General features: G+C 42.6%; 1 protein-coding gene across 6 annotated transcripts in view; it reads right to left on the bottom strand.

The window, feature by feature from the left end:
* Nucleotides 1-8,120, bottom strand: part of LOC147607770 (uncharacterized) — a 54,181-nt gene extending 46,061 nt beyond the window's left edge. For 5 of the 6 annotated variants that reach the window (XM_086789731.1, XM_086789729.1, XM_086789730.1 and 2 more), the window contains exons 1-2: nucleotides 7,985-8,120; nucleotides 7,779-7,849 (exon numbers count right to left, since the gene is read on the bottom strand). In XM_086789731.1, coding sequence (XP_086645857.1) covers nucleotides 7,779-7,849; nucleotides 7,985-8,024 — 111 coding nt within the window. In that variant the 5' untranslated portion in view covers nucleotides 8,025-8,120. Of the gene's footprint in view, nucleotides 1-7,559; nucleotides 7,707-7,778; nucleotides 7,850-7,984 lie in introns of those variants that run through there. The other variant, XR_015264575.1, reaches the window with a different exon arrangement.
* Between the last annotated feature and the right edge of the window lie 7,145 nt (nucleotides 8,121-15,265).

Below are 15,265 nucleotides of genomic sequence, written 5' to 3'. Positions count from 1 at the left end.
TATTTCCGTGTTTTTGGGAGTGATGCCTATGTTCACATACCAAAGAAGCAGAGGGGGAAGCTCGACTCAAAGTCCCAGAAGCTTGTTTTTATGGGATACAACTCTCTTTCCAAAGGTTACAGGTTATATATGACCTAGAGCAAAATGAGGTTGTTGTCAGCAGAGATGTTGTCTTTGATGAGCATGTTCTAGCTTCCACTGTTGAGGAGCCACCACTTCTTGGAGAACCAGATGCGTATGAAGATGATTCCCAAGCTATTATTCGAGCTAGCCAACCTAGGTCCATAGTAGAGGTTGAGCCCGAGGTTAGAGATGAGCCACAGCAGCAATAGGATGCTCCGTGTTCTATTGGAGTACCAGAGTGGTTATTGGACACCATTCAGGAGTAGTGTTGCGGAGTATCCCTCCGAGTGGACCACGGAGGATGGACCTCAAATGTGAGGACTTCCTAGTTTATTAAGACATGATTAAAATTGAATACAAGAACTAAAGATAATTAGAGAGCGGAAAGCTGAGTTGTTTGCATTGAGACAGGGGCCTTTCTTAAATAGAGGCCGAAAGGATACAAGTGAAGAGATACATCCCTGGGAAGAGTGTGGCTCTTGAATCAACGGTTATGTCCTTTGGAGTTAGGGGTGAGTCTTTTAATGAATAGACATGTCCTATGATAGTGACCCATGTGTAAGGGTGTGACCCTTCACAGGTGTCCTTTCAGTTAATAAGAGATTAAGGAGTAATTAAGAAGAGATTAAGAGAGTTAGTCACAATCGTGACATTCCCTCCCACTTAAAATAAGACTCCGGCTAAGAAGAGATGGTTGTCTTTGAAAGAATTCCCGAAGAAGTTTTGGATATTCCTGTAAGTATTCATCACTTTGCCAAGTAGAGTCGGAATCATCAAGATCTCTCCATTTAACCAAAAATACTGTAGTGAGTTTATGTCGTGTTTCTTTCTGTCTGACATCAAGAATTGTCTCTGGAATTAAGAGTATGTGTTCATCTTCGATTTCCGGAACATAATCCAAAATATCTAAAACTGGAAAATCACCGTCCACAAACTTCTTGAGCCAAGAAATATGGAAAGTTGGATGAATGCTGTCAAAAGACGATATGTCTTGTTGATGCCTGGGTGTGCAGCATAAGTGACCTCGTGATGTTCTTCCACCAATACTCTTCGAACATCAGTATCATGAGGTACACAAATACGGTCCTGATAATATAATAAACCATCCACTATTGTATATGCTCCATAAATCTTCAAGTCGGAAGGAGTTGCATTCTGAGAATTGAGAATTCGAAATGCATCTCCAAAATTACGATCTTTTGAATAACGGTCCTTGAAACTTTGAGGTATATCCATTTCAACTGTAGATATAGCCAAGACCAAAGCTGGCAGCATACGACTGAGGGCATCCGCAACCACATTGGTAAGACCAAGAACATACTCAATTGTCATATGAAAATTAGCTAAGAATTCGACCCAACGCGCTTGCCTAGCATTCATAACTGGCTGCGTGAAGATATATTTCAAAGAATGATGATCTGTTTTCACCATTGAATCCGCACCAAGGAGATAATGTTTCCATGCACGATAGGCATGAACAATAGCCAAAAATTCCTTGTCATATACCGGGTATCTTCCTTGAATTGCAGAGTGCTTATGACTGTCAAACGCAATAGCACGTCCTTGTTGCATTAAGACGGCACCAGTGGCAATATCAAAAGCATCCGTGTAAACATCAAAGGGGAGAGTAGAGTCATGAATAGCCATGACAGGAGTTGTTGTCAAAGCTATCTTTAAATTTCCAAAAGCTTGTGTTGCGGCTTCAGTCCATTTGAATGCAGGAGCGGACTTTAGAAGTTATGTGAGAGAAGTAGCTATTTCGCAAAATCGATGAACCTTTGTGTGATAGAAGTCGGCAAGTCACAAAAAAGAACGAACATCATGGATGTTTGTGGGAGTTGGCCAATTGACAATAACTTTTCTTTGGATCCATGGAAATACCGTCTGCTGAAACAACATGTTCAAGGTACTCCAAGGATGTCTTGAAGAATTCACTTTTGCCTGGATTAATATAAAGAGCATTGTCACACGAAGCACCTGGAAAACGATCTTAAGATGTGCCTTGTGTTCTTCCATATTATGACTGAACACCAAGATGTCGTCAAGATAGATAATGACGAACTTGTCCAAAAAAGGACGAAAAAGATCATTCATCAGACTCATAAATGTTGCAGGGGCATTGGTTAACCCGAATGGCATGACCAAGTACTCGTAATGACCATATTTTTTTGTGAAAAGCTGTCTTATATTCATCACCTTCGCGAATGCGAATTTGATGATATCCAGACTTAAGATCAATTTTGGAGAAGACCTTTGCATGGAGCAATTGATCAAACAATTCATCAATGCGCGGAAGAGGATACTTATTCTTGATAGTCAACTTATTAAGGGCACGATAGTCGATGCAAAGGCGCATAGACTTATCCTTCTTTTTCACCAAAAGTACTGGAGCTCCAAAAGGGCTTTTGCTTAGTGGAATATATCCTCTCCAAAAGTTCAGTAAGTTGTCGTTGTATCTCCTGAGATTCCGTAAAAGAAACTCGATATGGAGCACGAGTAGGTGGAGCACTTCCAGGAAGGATATCAATAGCATGGTCGACTGGTCGCCGAGGTGGGAGAACCGCAGGAAGCTCCTGAGGAAAAAGATCCAAGTATGGAGCAAAGAAAGGTTGCCTGAGATACATCACCTTTGTATCTATGTCCTTGGGAGGATCGTTGGCTGAATAGACCATTAAAAGTGCTGAGGAACAACCACTCTTGCGGACCCACCGTTTCACTTGAAGAGCTGAAAGGGTTGGTGTAGAAGGTTGGTCTCTCATTCCTTCGAGTGCCACAAGCATATCATTTTGAGCAAATTGTATAGAATGGTTCCGGAAACTAATCAGGGGATCATATTGATACAACCATTCTTGACCAAGAATCATATCATAATGTGCCAAATTCATGACTTGAAAATCCAATTTGTCACGATAGTGCTGAATTCGAAAGGAGAGGTGTTTGGCAACGGTGTTACACAAGGATGTGGAACCATCGGCAAGCTCTACTTCATAAACAACAGCACTTGGAGAAGTCCGAATCTTCAATCTCTGAGTCAAGGTGGTTCCCACAAGGTTATGAGAACACCCACTGTCAATGAGCACCTGAATAGGGTGACTGGAAATAGAGCCTTGAAGAACCAAAACCTGAGTAGACCGCTGGGGCAACGGTGAAAGGGCAGCTTGTGCTGTAGCAGTAGCAGTAATCACTGAAGCATGTGCAATAGCATGGTGATTAACTGCATGCTTTCCTTTGTCAGCAACTAGGGGTTTCTTCTCAGAAGTGGAGGGTTCAGCATTAGAATTCTGTCGATGGGTTGGTCTTTTGGGGCACTCAAACCAACGATGAGTCAATCTCCAGTATCAAGTTGGTGAACTGGGAGATATAAGAGGCCAAGGAACCAGTTTGGTCCAAATGGCGTAAGCGAGTACGGGCTTGGAAATCCGCATTGGCAGGTATTATTTGCTTACGGAGGACCCACCCGAATTTTTCCCACGTTGTAACAGATTTTCCGGTGTGCTGTCGTCATTGCCACCACAATAAAGCAGTGTCTTTGAGAAGGGATACCGCAAAAATCACCTTTTTGGAATCATAAAGGATCATGGTTTCAAAGTATAACCGCAGTTTGTAGAGCCATTGGTCTAAGATGCGCTTATTGCGCTGACCACCATAAGAGTCAAGGGGTTTAATTTCCAATTTCTTTGTTTTACTAGCTTGTAAAAGACGATAAAGAGTTTCAAGGTCGTCGCCTTCTACCTCGGAAGAAATGACGTCTGCATTTGCTGGTACTGTTGCTGAAACATCTGTTGCTGGTACGGAACTCGTGTAGGAGTGGCGATCCGTGTGGAGCTGTTGGATCTGAGAAGCCAAATGCCATATACTCCTAGAGTTGCTGTTGGAACTGCTGTTGAAGTTGCTGCAAAGCTGGCTGCCATTCCGGAGGGGCTGGTATGTCAACAGGTTCTCCCATGAGAGAAGATGTTGATGTAGAGGCTTCAGGATGATGAGGCTCTGGGGGTTTTTGCTGTTGATGACGTCGCTGGGCTCTAGTAAGAACCATCGGCTGGAGGGGGTGCGGCATCTGGAAATCCCGAGAGGAGAGGCTACGTATTGGTGAAGCGGCTATAGACCATCCAATATGGTAAGGGCGATCCTCTCGGACTGGGCTCGCACGAGTCTGCTACTGGAGAAGAAGGTATAGGGGTAGGGGCAGCTACTGGTGTCAAGGGTGTATACTCCGGTGTAGAGGGGCGCACTGTGAATGAAGATGGATTAACGTCCTCAGAATAGGTGCAATATTCATGAAAAATGATGCTACACTCGGGGAGGATAGCACCCAGATAAGGATGACGCTTGAGTATAAAACAATAATGACCTAGATCCTCTGCAGACGTACGAACACAGATCACCCACACGTCGAATTCTCGGAGGTGAGAAGTCGGTGTGGCTATTTGAATGCGGTAATGAGTGGGCTGGAAAAAGGGTGGCACACTCACTCAAACAGGGACTGAGACTGGTGGAGAAAAACGGGTAGGAGAGAGCACTATGGACTGAGCAGGTGAGTCTCTACCTCCCACCATTTTTTTTTGAAAAAAAAATTGGGAAAAAATGCTTAATCAAGCAAAATTGACAGATTTGGGAAAAATTAAATGGAGCATTCTTTCCTATTCTTCCATACAACTCTTGCTATCTCTAATTCTAAAGCTAATTTTTTGATTTAGGGTTTCTGATTTTTAGGGTTAGGGTTAGGGTTTTTTGGATGTGGGTGGCAGCCAACTATTACCTTGTCTTCTACTGAGGCAAAATATCGGGCTGCTTGTGGTGCTGCTTGCGAGGTGGTGTGGCTACAGAGGTTACTTGGCGAGATTGGGTTTCCACAGAAGGAACCCAGGGTCAACCAATGCGACAACCAGAGCTATATAGCTATTGCTCGGAACCCAGTCTTTCATGCCCGGACCAAGCACATAGAGATACAATATCACTTTGTTTGTGAGAAGATTTTGGCTTGTCACGCTTGTGACATCTTGCTTATCTATTGTTCGACGGAGGACAATGCAGCGGACCTCTTCACGAAGCCTCTACCTCAACAGATGCTCCGTCAACACTCCAGCTCAGTGGGGTTGGTTCCACATCCATGACTTGAGAGGGGGTGTTAGCAGTCATCTCGTGCATGTACCAATTACTCAGTAGGGAGTGAGAGCCTCTGTTGTGGGTGTGCCCACCCGGTTAGGAGTTTCTCCATTTTTCCTATTGTCCATATTTTTCCCAGCTTTTTGCTAGATGTGGGGGGACTATATGAGGTGGCCGACTGTTTTTCTCCTGGCCGACTCATTTTGCTGCTGGCCGACTTGTTATGTGTTGGCCGACTGGAGCCGATTGGATAATATCCAGTCGTGGGCTGGTCTAGGGACTGTCGGTCTGTTTTCTTATGCCCCCCCACTTCTCCATGTACCGGATTCTGGTATATATAATAGAGTTTATACCACCCTCTCCTCTCTTTCATTTATGTGCTTCTACTCTCAGTACTGTCTCATTTCTCCTGCCTATTTTGATAGTGTCACGTGCACACCCGTGCCATGGCTTAATCTTCGGCATGAACATTCTTAATCCTTGATTAGTCAACAGTTAAGTCATCATCAAAATCATCCTCATCAGTAGCATCAGCATTAGATCAACATCATCATCAGTAGCATCAGAAGCATCATCAATAGCAGCAGCATCCTCAGCAGAGGTCTCAGCTTCTTCAGCAGGAATATTTACAAGTTCCAAGAGCGGGATATAGATCCATTGCATAATGCACATGCACGCATTTCTGCTTGCTTGAAAATGATTTCAAGTGACTTGTTTTCATGTAACTACCTGCTATGACATGTCAGTTCCCGGGCAGGGGACACCCACCCGTAAACCGTGGTGCGAATGCCCTATCTTCTAACTAAGTTTGTGGCATGTGAACAGATGGCAAATATCATTTCCAACCTCATTTGTATTTGCAAAGGTTTTATAACCTTAGGAGTTCACACTCACTTTAAATACCGGCGGGCCGCCCGCTAGCCAGTGCTTGGGGCCCACTTCCATAAGTTTTGTCCAGCCAGCTTGGTGGGCACATTCACCTCCTTTCTCATCCATGTGAGGCCATTTAACGGCTTGGGTAATGCCCACCCTATACTTAAGGGGCACTGCCACGTGGTAGGAGGGGATTGGACCCCTTCCACTATCTCTCCACCCACTTTTCTTCACAACTTTCTCTCCCCCTAATGCTATCATATATTTTTGGCAACTAGCGTATCCCTTCCTTACTCTCTATCTGCAAATCGATTAGCTCAATGTGTGCCAGGTGCCTGCTGTACCTGCTGTGTACTTGGTGTATGCACTTGTTGTACCTATTGTACTTGCTGTAGGCACGTACTGTACCTGTTGTGTACTTGTTGTAGACACCTACTATACCTATTGTACCTGCTGTAGCCACCTACTGTACCTATTGGACCTGCTGTGTACTTTGCTGTTGTACCAACTATAGGCACCTATTGTACCTAATGTGTACCTGTTGTAGCCACCTATTGTACTTGCTACAGGCACTTGTTGTACCTATTGTAGTCGTCTCTGTTGTACCCACATGTTGTACCTGTTGCGTGCTTATAGCCGCCTACTGTACCTATTGAACTTGACTGTGTACCTATTGTAGCCACCTACTGTACTTGCTGTACCTGATTGTGTACCTGCAACTACAAGCTGAAACCTAACTATACTTGCAAGTACATGTTGAAACCCTAACTGTACCTACAAGTACAAGCTGAAAACCCTATTGTACTTGCAAGTACATGCTGAATATCATCTTATGTCTACAATACCAGATGTACATGCTGTGAACCGGTACCAGGTGTACCTGTTTAAGTACCTACTATTGTTACCGCGCATACCAGTACCTGTTTGTATTCTCGTACCAAGGAGGCTTGAACCATGGTCCTGGTGTGAGCTAGGCTCTAGTACAAGAGCACTTGTTTGTGCGTAGTCTCGGAACGACAGTTTCGTGTTCACTTCCCTCCATGTGTATGAGACTAGTGGCCAGGCTATTTAGACTTTTACGAGTCTGGCATTGACAAACTACTCCAAGTTCACTTCCCTCCATGTGTATGAGACTAGTGGCCAGGCTATTTAGACTTTTACGAGTCTGGCATTGACAAACTACTCCAACACACTTCTGTTTGGGTAACTTGTCTTTTGCATTGGATTATCTGGCTAGCAAGCACTTGGAACTTTGTACAGATTTAAACACTCCCATAATATACTTCAGTATTGAGGGAGGGGTCGGCCCGTCTGCAGCCCTAGACGGTGCCCAAGGGCATTCACACCTAGCACCTTCCCCTTTTTGTGTGTGTTTGTGTGTGTGTGTGTGTGTGTGAGAGAGAGAGAGAGACAAAGACAGAGACAGAGACAGAGAGAACGAAAAGAAAACGACTTACCTCTTTGTAAGCTGGATTTTGTGGCTTGAAAATATGCGCCCCATAAGTGCCCAACCCCAAGGCTGCCCGAGACGGTGCCCAAGGGCATTCACACCTAGCACCTTCCCCTTTTTGTGTGTGTGTGTGTGTGTGTGTGTGAGAGAGAGAGAGAGAGAGAGAGAGAGAGACAGAGACAGAGACAGAGACAGAGACAGAGAGAACGAAAAGAAAACGACTTACCTCTTTGTAAGCTGGATTTTGTGGCTTGAAAATATGCGCCCCATAAGTGCCCAACCCCAAGGCTGCCATTCCTGCAACGCAAAAAGATCATCTCTCGCTTTTATCCACTTATTTCCATCATCTTGCAAAGGTTCTCTGTTGATGTTCGTAACTTTATTCAAATTTATTTCAGTTTTAAGAGAAAACAAAACAAACGGACTACTGACCAGAAAAGCCCGCGACCCTGAGCCAGACTTTAGGATCCATTCTCAAATATAAGTTTCAGAAAAACGACGAGCCGTTTTATCTCAAGCTATAATTATAATTTAGTGCCTATGAACATCCGGGCACCACCAATCTTTTTTTTTTTTGCGAGGCATATTTTTTTAGTGTGGGACGGCAAGAGCCCCTCCTTTCTCCAATCTTATGGACACTCAATTAAATTTTAAAAAATAACCTTCAAATTTTAAGGTTGAAGGTTCAAAATTTGCTAATTTTAATGCTAATACCTATGAATTACTAAAAAATACAAGATTTCCCTCACTTCTGTGAAACAAAGTTTAATAAAATCGCTTAACAAAGCTAACAAGACTTTACATCTCAATTTACATAGCTTCTAGACACTTTTCTCTCTCTATACAATCTGCATGCCCCCATCTTGCATATCCTCTAGCTGTCATAATTCAAAAGCTTACAAACTAGTTCCAGAACCTCATTTTCAGTCAAAAAGGGTGACTCATCCAAGCACTCAAATGATAACCCAATTGCATCCTAGCATACACCAAGGCAAACAAAGTAGCTTCCTTTGCGAAAGCCCCCTACGTATCCATCCCCTTTTACCCATACCTTGATGACAAATCCTTCATGTGTAGGCAGTTTCACAATAGCAAAAAATCTTCCTATTCTATCTTCTTGTACCATCGGAGTGTTTTGGGCCCTGCCTTACAAATCCCTTTAGGATTTGCACTGAACCTGCTCAAGACTTGCTAACCCTATTGCTCTGCTTCCCTTTTTCTTTGCAAGCTCTTCCTTGGTAATTTTCAACCCTACCAGATCATGTAGATCTTCTTATCGCAGCCCATCCTTCTCTATCTTTGTAGATGGGCAATTCAATGTGACCCATTAGACCAGTCCTTCAACCACCTCTCCCTATTGATTGTTGCTATATATTCCTAATATATTCAAAACTTGTTTGATTAGCTGCATCTCCCTCCCATTAACATCAAACATCTCCTTCAAGTACCCAAACTCCCTCCACCCTTCCAATGGGCCTTCCCACCACAAATCTCCAATGTATCTTAGTCCTTTATTATTAAGCCTTTTGGTAGCTATAGCATCATTGATAGGATGGGGGGTAGTACTGTCTTAAAGGGTGAGACAAAAATTTCAACTTAATGGATAAAAACTTGTTTCCTAAACATTGATATATATAGGTAGTTATTGGATCTCCTACTCACTCAATTGATTATGAGTGGTACATGAATTTAATGGTTTAATCCATTAAATTCATGAATGAGTGGTACATGAATTTAATGGTTTAATGCATTAATAAAATGGGAATATTACTATACATCATTTTTTCCGCTAGCTCCAATGCCCCCCTTTTAATTATCTCCCGTCCTATTATACAATCTTTTTTTCCTTGTAGCACAAATATTGCTTTCCACCTTAATTCTCATTTAACCATGGCATGGGAAAACTATGTAATAAAGCTCTATGACTCCAATGCCCCCTTTTAATTATCTAAGGTTTCAGTCCCCTTTCTTCCTATTGTGCAGTATTTTTTTCGGTAGCTCTAGCACCCCCCATTTAATTACATAAAGCCTTACACTATGGGAAGAATCACCCAATGGCTTCTAATCCTACTTGAGTTTGACTTCATAGTTATTACTGAGAGGAAGGGTTCACAACATGTGCATGCCATCACACATTCTAGGAAAGGACCAAGCAAGATGCCTCCTAGAAATTATTGGTACCAAGCCTAAGAATTGGCATTAGGGCAAGGTTTATTTTTTGTAAGGTCAAAAGACCCAACAATAACATCATGCAATATTTTAACATGTTCTTGACCAAGAGGTTATCCTCACATATATATGTGTGTGTGTGTGTGTGTGTGTGTTATTGTTGGGCCTTTTGTCCTTATAAAAAATATATGTATATATTGAAAGTCCTCTATAGGGCACCAAAATGTTTAAAATCTTTTGACCTTTCAAAATATATATGTATATATTGAAAGTCCTCAATAGGGCACCAAAATGTTTAAAATCGATGACCCCATCAATTTAATGTTATTTGTCTTGGTTGCTTCACTCTCCCTCTCCATTGTCATTGCATGTGATGCAAATATACCCACTTGCTCCCTTGTCATTGCATGGGATGCAAATATACCCACTTGCTCCCTTGTCATTGCATGGGATGCAAATATACCCACTTGCTCCCTTCATTGCATGGGATGCAAATATGCCCACTTACTCCCATGTCATTGCATGTGATGCAAATATACTCACTTGCTCCCATGTCATTGCATGTGATGCAATTATACCCACTCGCTCCCATGTCATTGCATGTGATGCAATTATACCCACTCGCTCCCATGTCATTGCATGTGATGGTTGTCATTTCTCCAGGTCATTTCACTCTCTCGATCCCTTGTGAATATATTTGCATGTGAAGAAAATGTACCCACTTATTATTATAAGCATGTTGCTCTCCCTAGCTACTAGATTTCTCTCAGAAGTTGCTCCTTCTCCCAAAACTCTCCTTGATTAGGGTTTCTAAACTCTCTCTCTCTCTCTCTCTCTCTCTCTCTCTCTCTCTCTCTCTCTCTCTCTCTCTCTCTCTCTCTCTCTCTCTCTCTCTCTCTCTCTCTCTCTCTCTCTCACACACACACACACACACACACACACACACACACACACACACATGCACGTGCATTCGCGTACACACACGCACAAACACAAACACAAACACACATGTGTGCACACAACCCCCGCCCTCTCTCATTCTCAAGATCTCATGCCCTCATGGATTGGAAACTAGTGACCTCTATCTTCTTAGTCATCCCATGAAGGTTCGAATGTCAACTAAAGTTCCTCTCTCTCTTCTCAGTCATCCCAAGAGGGTTCCTCTTCTCAACTAAAGTTTCCAAACATATTTTTCTTTGTCTATAGCAGCAAAGGGACACGATTCTTGGATCTCTCTCTCTCTCTCTCTCTCTCTCTCTCTCTCTCTCTCTCTCTCTCTCTCTCTCTCTCTCTCTCTCTCTCTCTCTCTCTCTCTCTCGCACACACACACACACTCACACACACTTAGTATTGGATGTTCTTTGCCTCACTTGAGGTTTGATTGCTACTAGGATCATATTACGAAGGAAGCGGAGAGGAGAAAGATAGACAAGGTACATTTGTTGCTTCGGTTTGTTGACTGAACCAATCACCTCAAGTTGAAATGGAAAGCGTTGGAGCTAAAAAAAAGCCTGTACAATAGGAAGGGGGTTTGCCGTATGAGCCAAAGTCCTCACTTTCAGTTGTGTGGTATAATTCTATTCAATCAATAACAAAGATACTAAATCATGTTAAAAAGTAAGTGATGAAGGGTACTTGGAAATGAGGGGGAGTATGCACCTTAGAGAAGAAATGCTACCAAGGCTAAATAAAAGTCACACCAATAAATGTTGGAGGCATTGTAAAGCCTAAAAAGGCATTAATGTGGCTACATAAAAAGGCATTAATGTGGCTACATAAATCACTAGAAACATGCACCTACTTCAAGTGGGAAAGTGGAGTGCACACAAGTCTTTCATCAGTATTAACTAGGCCTCAAGGTGATAAGATTAATCTAATCCATGGGATAATGATGATGTACTCTAGCCTATTTAAAGCCCCCTAATCTAATGGAAATTGTATGTGTTGGATCATTTTGGTACTAATTATTTTTCTCTACTTAGACATTGCTTTCACCGAATCATCAAATGCAATCTTTTGTGAAGAAAGTTGGCTGAAAATTGTATTGAACTCATTCAAGTGATTGGACATAGATGTCCCTTCTTCCATGCGAAGATCAATGAGTTTCTTTAGCCAGTAGACTTGGGAAGCAGCACTTTGCTTCCCATAAAGATCACAAAGCTTTTGCCAAACTCCATAAGCTCCTCCTCCACTATCCTTGACATTGAAGCAGACTGACTTAGAAAGTGTCAGCATAATGGTAGAGTGAGCACGCTCATCCAATTCAGCCCAGTCATCGGCATCGATATCCTCTGGCTTTACACCTTTGCATTTAACAAGCTTAACCTGCTTCTTTTGCACTAAGACATTATAGATTTGCTCCTTCCAGTAAGAGACGTTTGTACCACATCCAACTTCTCAATGTTGAAGAGCACATTCTCCGATGATGAAGCCATCACAACAGATGTAGGTACAAACCATGAAGCAAACCAACAAATGCAAACTAAGTGGCCAAACAAAGTTTTGGAATTCTATTGTTTGCATGACTTTTCTCTGTTTTTGATAGTCAATAACTTCTGAACAATAAGATACTGTAAACGGTAATATTGTAGCTCACATATAGCTCTACAATTTCTCTGTTGACTGCAAGTCCCAAATCTCTACAAATTCTCTGCTATCTGCTCTGTTTGTACTGCATGTATAGCAATTTGCAACAACTTATATCAGTTTTGAGCAGACAATATATCCTAAACCATAGCCCAGTTGATAATAGTGTCAATACCAAAGTTTTAGCCTAAACAGAGATCTAAAAAACTCATGTTAGTCTTGAGGTCAAAATCCTTCAGGATTCTCTGATATCTGCTGCTCAAAACTGATGCAGGCAACTTTCTAGCAGGGCATAGTCCAGGTCTGAACTTCTGTCACATGCATATGAATACGTTGTCCTATCCACATGATACATACATCCACAATAAGAATGATTGATAAATACCGCCTAGCGGTTGTCCTCAAGGGACCCACAATATCTCATACATAAGATGCCTGCAAATACATAATCTGCCTGCAACAATCAATTGTGTGTACGAGAAACCTCGCGGGTGAGGACCCATCGAGCACGTGTGGACCTGCTGAGAAGTAGAAGACCCGCTCCGTGCAAAGTGTATGCTCGCCGAATGAGCACACATACACCGCTAATAAGTGGCTGCACGCATACACATGCATAGAAATCCAACTCTCTCACTCTGACAAGCATACACATCAAGCACATGTCATTGCATCTCAAAGGGTTCCCACACGCTGCATCTTTTCGAAGTAGCTCAATGCTTAACCAAAGTGAACTTCTTGTGCAAATCCCTACAACAGTCTGCACAGAATATCTCAAGGCAGCTCAAATCCTACAAACAGTCTAGTCTGGTTGATCTGTTTTGAAGCCCATCCCAAATCGGTCTGGTGCACCTTCTCTGGCTCTTGGTTTGCTCACACAACTTGTAAAAGGTAGTAACACAAACCAGCTAGCGATGGCAGAAGCTAGAGAGCTCTGGATGCTCTAGCTAAATATCTTTCACTGGGTCCTCAAGATGCCATTGAAGAGGCTATAGCTGACTTACTTAGAATTCTCTTCAATAGTGGTGAGCTCAGACGACATGAATCTGCACTTGGAGCTGTAAACCAGCTTGTTGCAGTGCTTCGCCTAGGAACAAGAGGCTCAAGGTACAGTGCAGCAAGGGCTTTGCATGGACTTTTTACTGCATAGAATATCAAGACTGAAGATGCGGGGAAACAAGCTATTCCTCCACTGGTAGATATGCTGAATTCAGGTTTTGAAAAAGAGCAATGAGCTTACGATTCTCATTTAATTTGTCAAAACAAGGATAATCTGGTTTTGCATTGCCTTCCCAACACGTTCTCCGATTAGAAGCCAAACATTGGCATAGCAAAAGATAACCCTTACTTAACAAACTCAATTGGGCATCCTGCACAAGAGCCTATGTAGCTAGTGCTAATCCAACCCTCAATAGCTTAATCAAGCTCCTTAATTGCACTTATTAGATTGTCTACAGAGAATGAAAAACCTGGTCCACTCTATAGAGTTGCTCCGCTATGATGTTGTGGTCCTTGTCTATGGTGTTGAGAGTGATGACGCCCTTGGCATCCCTAGAGAAACCCTCCCTGGTGATCTCCAAAGCTCTGATACCAGTTGAAGGATTGGAGATGCAACGGAGAGAGAGAGAGAGAGAGAGAGAGAGAGAGAGAGAGAGAGAGAGAGAGAGAGAGAGAGAGAGAGAGAGAGAGAGAGAGAGAGAGAGAGAGAGAGAGAGAGAGAGAGAGAGAGAGAAAGAGAACCAACAGTTTGGTGGGTGCTCATTCACCCTTATCTTCAGGATATTCACTAAATGAATAAATGGTATATCCAACTGTACACGGGGTCCCGCCCACATGGGCCTTTAACCCCAACAGAAAATGCCCATAGTGGGCAAGCCAAAGAGCAGTATAAGAAGAGCTTGATGAGAGGCTAGAAGTTCAAACAAATGAGAGATTGGAATCCTCCTAAAAACTGGTGATCTTGTAAAGACCACCCTCTTGAATGCCTCGAGCAATAGTCCTATGAGAATCTGTGTGAATGATCTCCAAAACTTGATCATCGAAGTATAAAGCCATAGTCTTTCTGGTCTATCTTAGAGACAAAAAGTAAGTTTTGGATAACTTTGGAACATAAAGAACATTCTCTAGGTACTGGGGCCTCCGTGAGCGGAATAGCTAGAGGAATATTACCCATAATCAATGTATCAATAGATCGGTTGTTTGCAAGTCGGACCTGCATAGACATAGTGAGAGTCCTCCAAGATATCCTTGTTTATGAGGCATGTGAGAAGTAGTCCCAGAATCCACAATCCAGACTCAAGAGAGGTAGTAGTCCTTGCCTCAGGAGGTGCCCTCTTCAACTAGAACAAAGGCCACATCTTTGTCTTTCGGTTTGGATTCTTTGTTGTTGGAGTCCTTCTATTTTGACTTTTTCTCCTCGTCTCTCGTCTCTCTTCTTCTTGAAGCAATCGGGTCAAAGATGACCAGCCTTGCCATAGTAGTGGCATTTCCTCTCTCTATATTTGCCCTTATCTTTTCCTTGGAGCCTAAAGTAGACTCCTTGGAGCCTAAAGTAGACTCCTCTTTAGATTTGCTGCCATTTTTGTTACCTCCTTTGGGTTGCCACTTGGGATTTCCTTTGGTTGAAAAAGCTGACTCGGTAGGGGAAGAGTCAAAGATCTTCATGAGATCAAGCCTATCCTAAAGCATGCAATGGTATCATTAAAGGATTGATAAGATGGAGGAAGTTTTCTCAATAACTCAATAACAAAGTCATCATTGGGAATTTGGACACCCAAGATGGCTTGTTGTTTTGACGGGTCTTCTTGAGTTCTTACACACTTTGGCATGACATCATCCATCTCGGTAATCTTTAGCTCATTGAGTTGGGCTTTTAAATGAAGCTTGTGTGGCTGCAAGTTTTCCTCTGAAAATGAGTTACAAGTGCATTCCATAACTCCTGAGAGGTTTGGGCAGCTTTAT

Source organism: Cibotium barometz, chromosome 54 (assembly GCF_041138505.1).
Source record: "Cibotium barometz isolate CiBa-2024 chromosome 54, ASM4113850v1, whole genome shotgun sequence".
In the NCBI taxonomy this organism is placed as follows: Eukaryota; Viridiplantae; Streptophyta; class Polypodiopsida; order Cyatheales; family Cibotiaceae; genus Cibotium; species Cibotium barometz.
The sequence above is the reverse complement of the archived record's forward strand: the minus strand, read 5'-3'. Positions and strand labels throughout refer to the sequence as shown.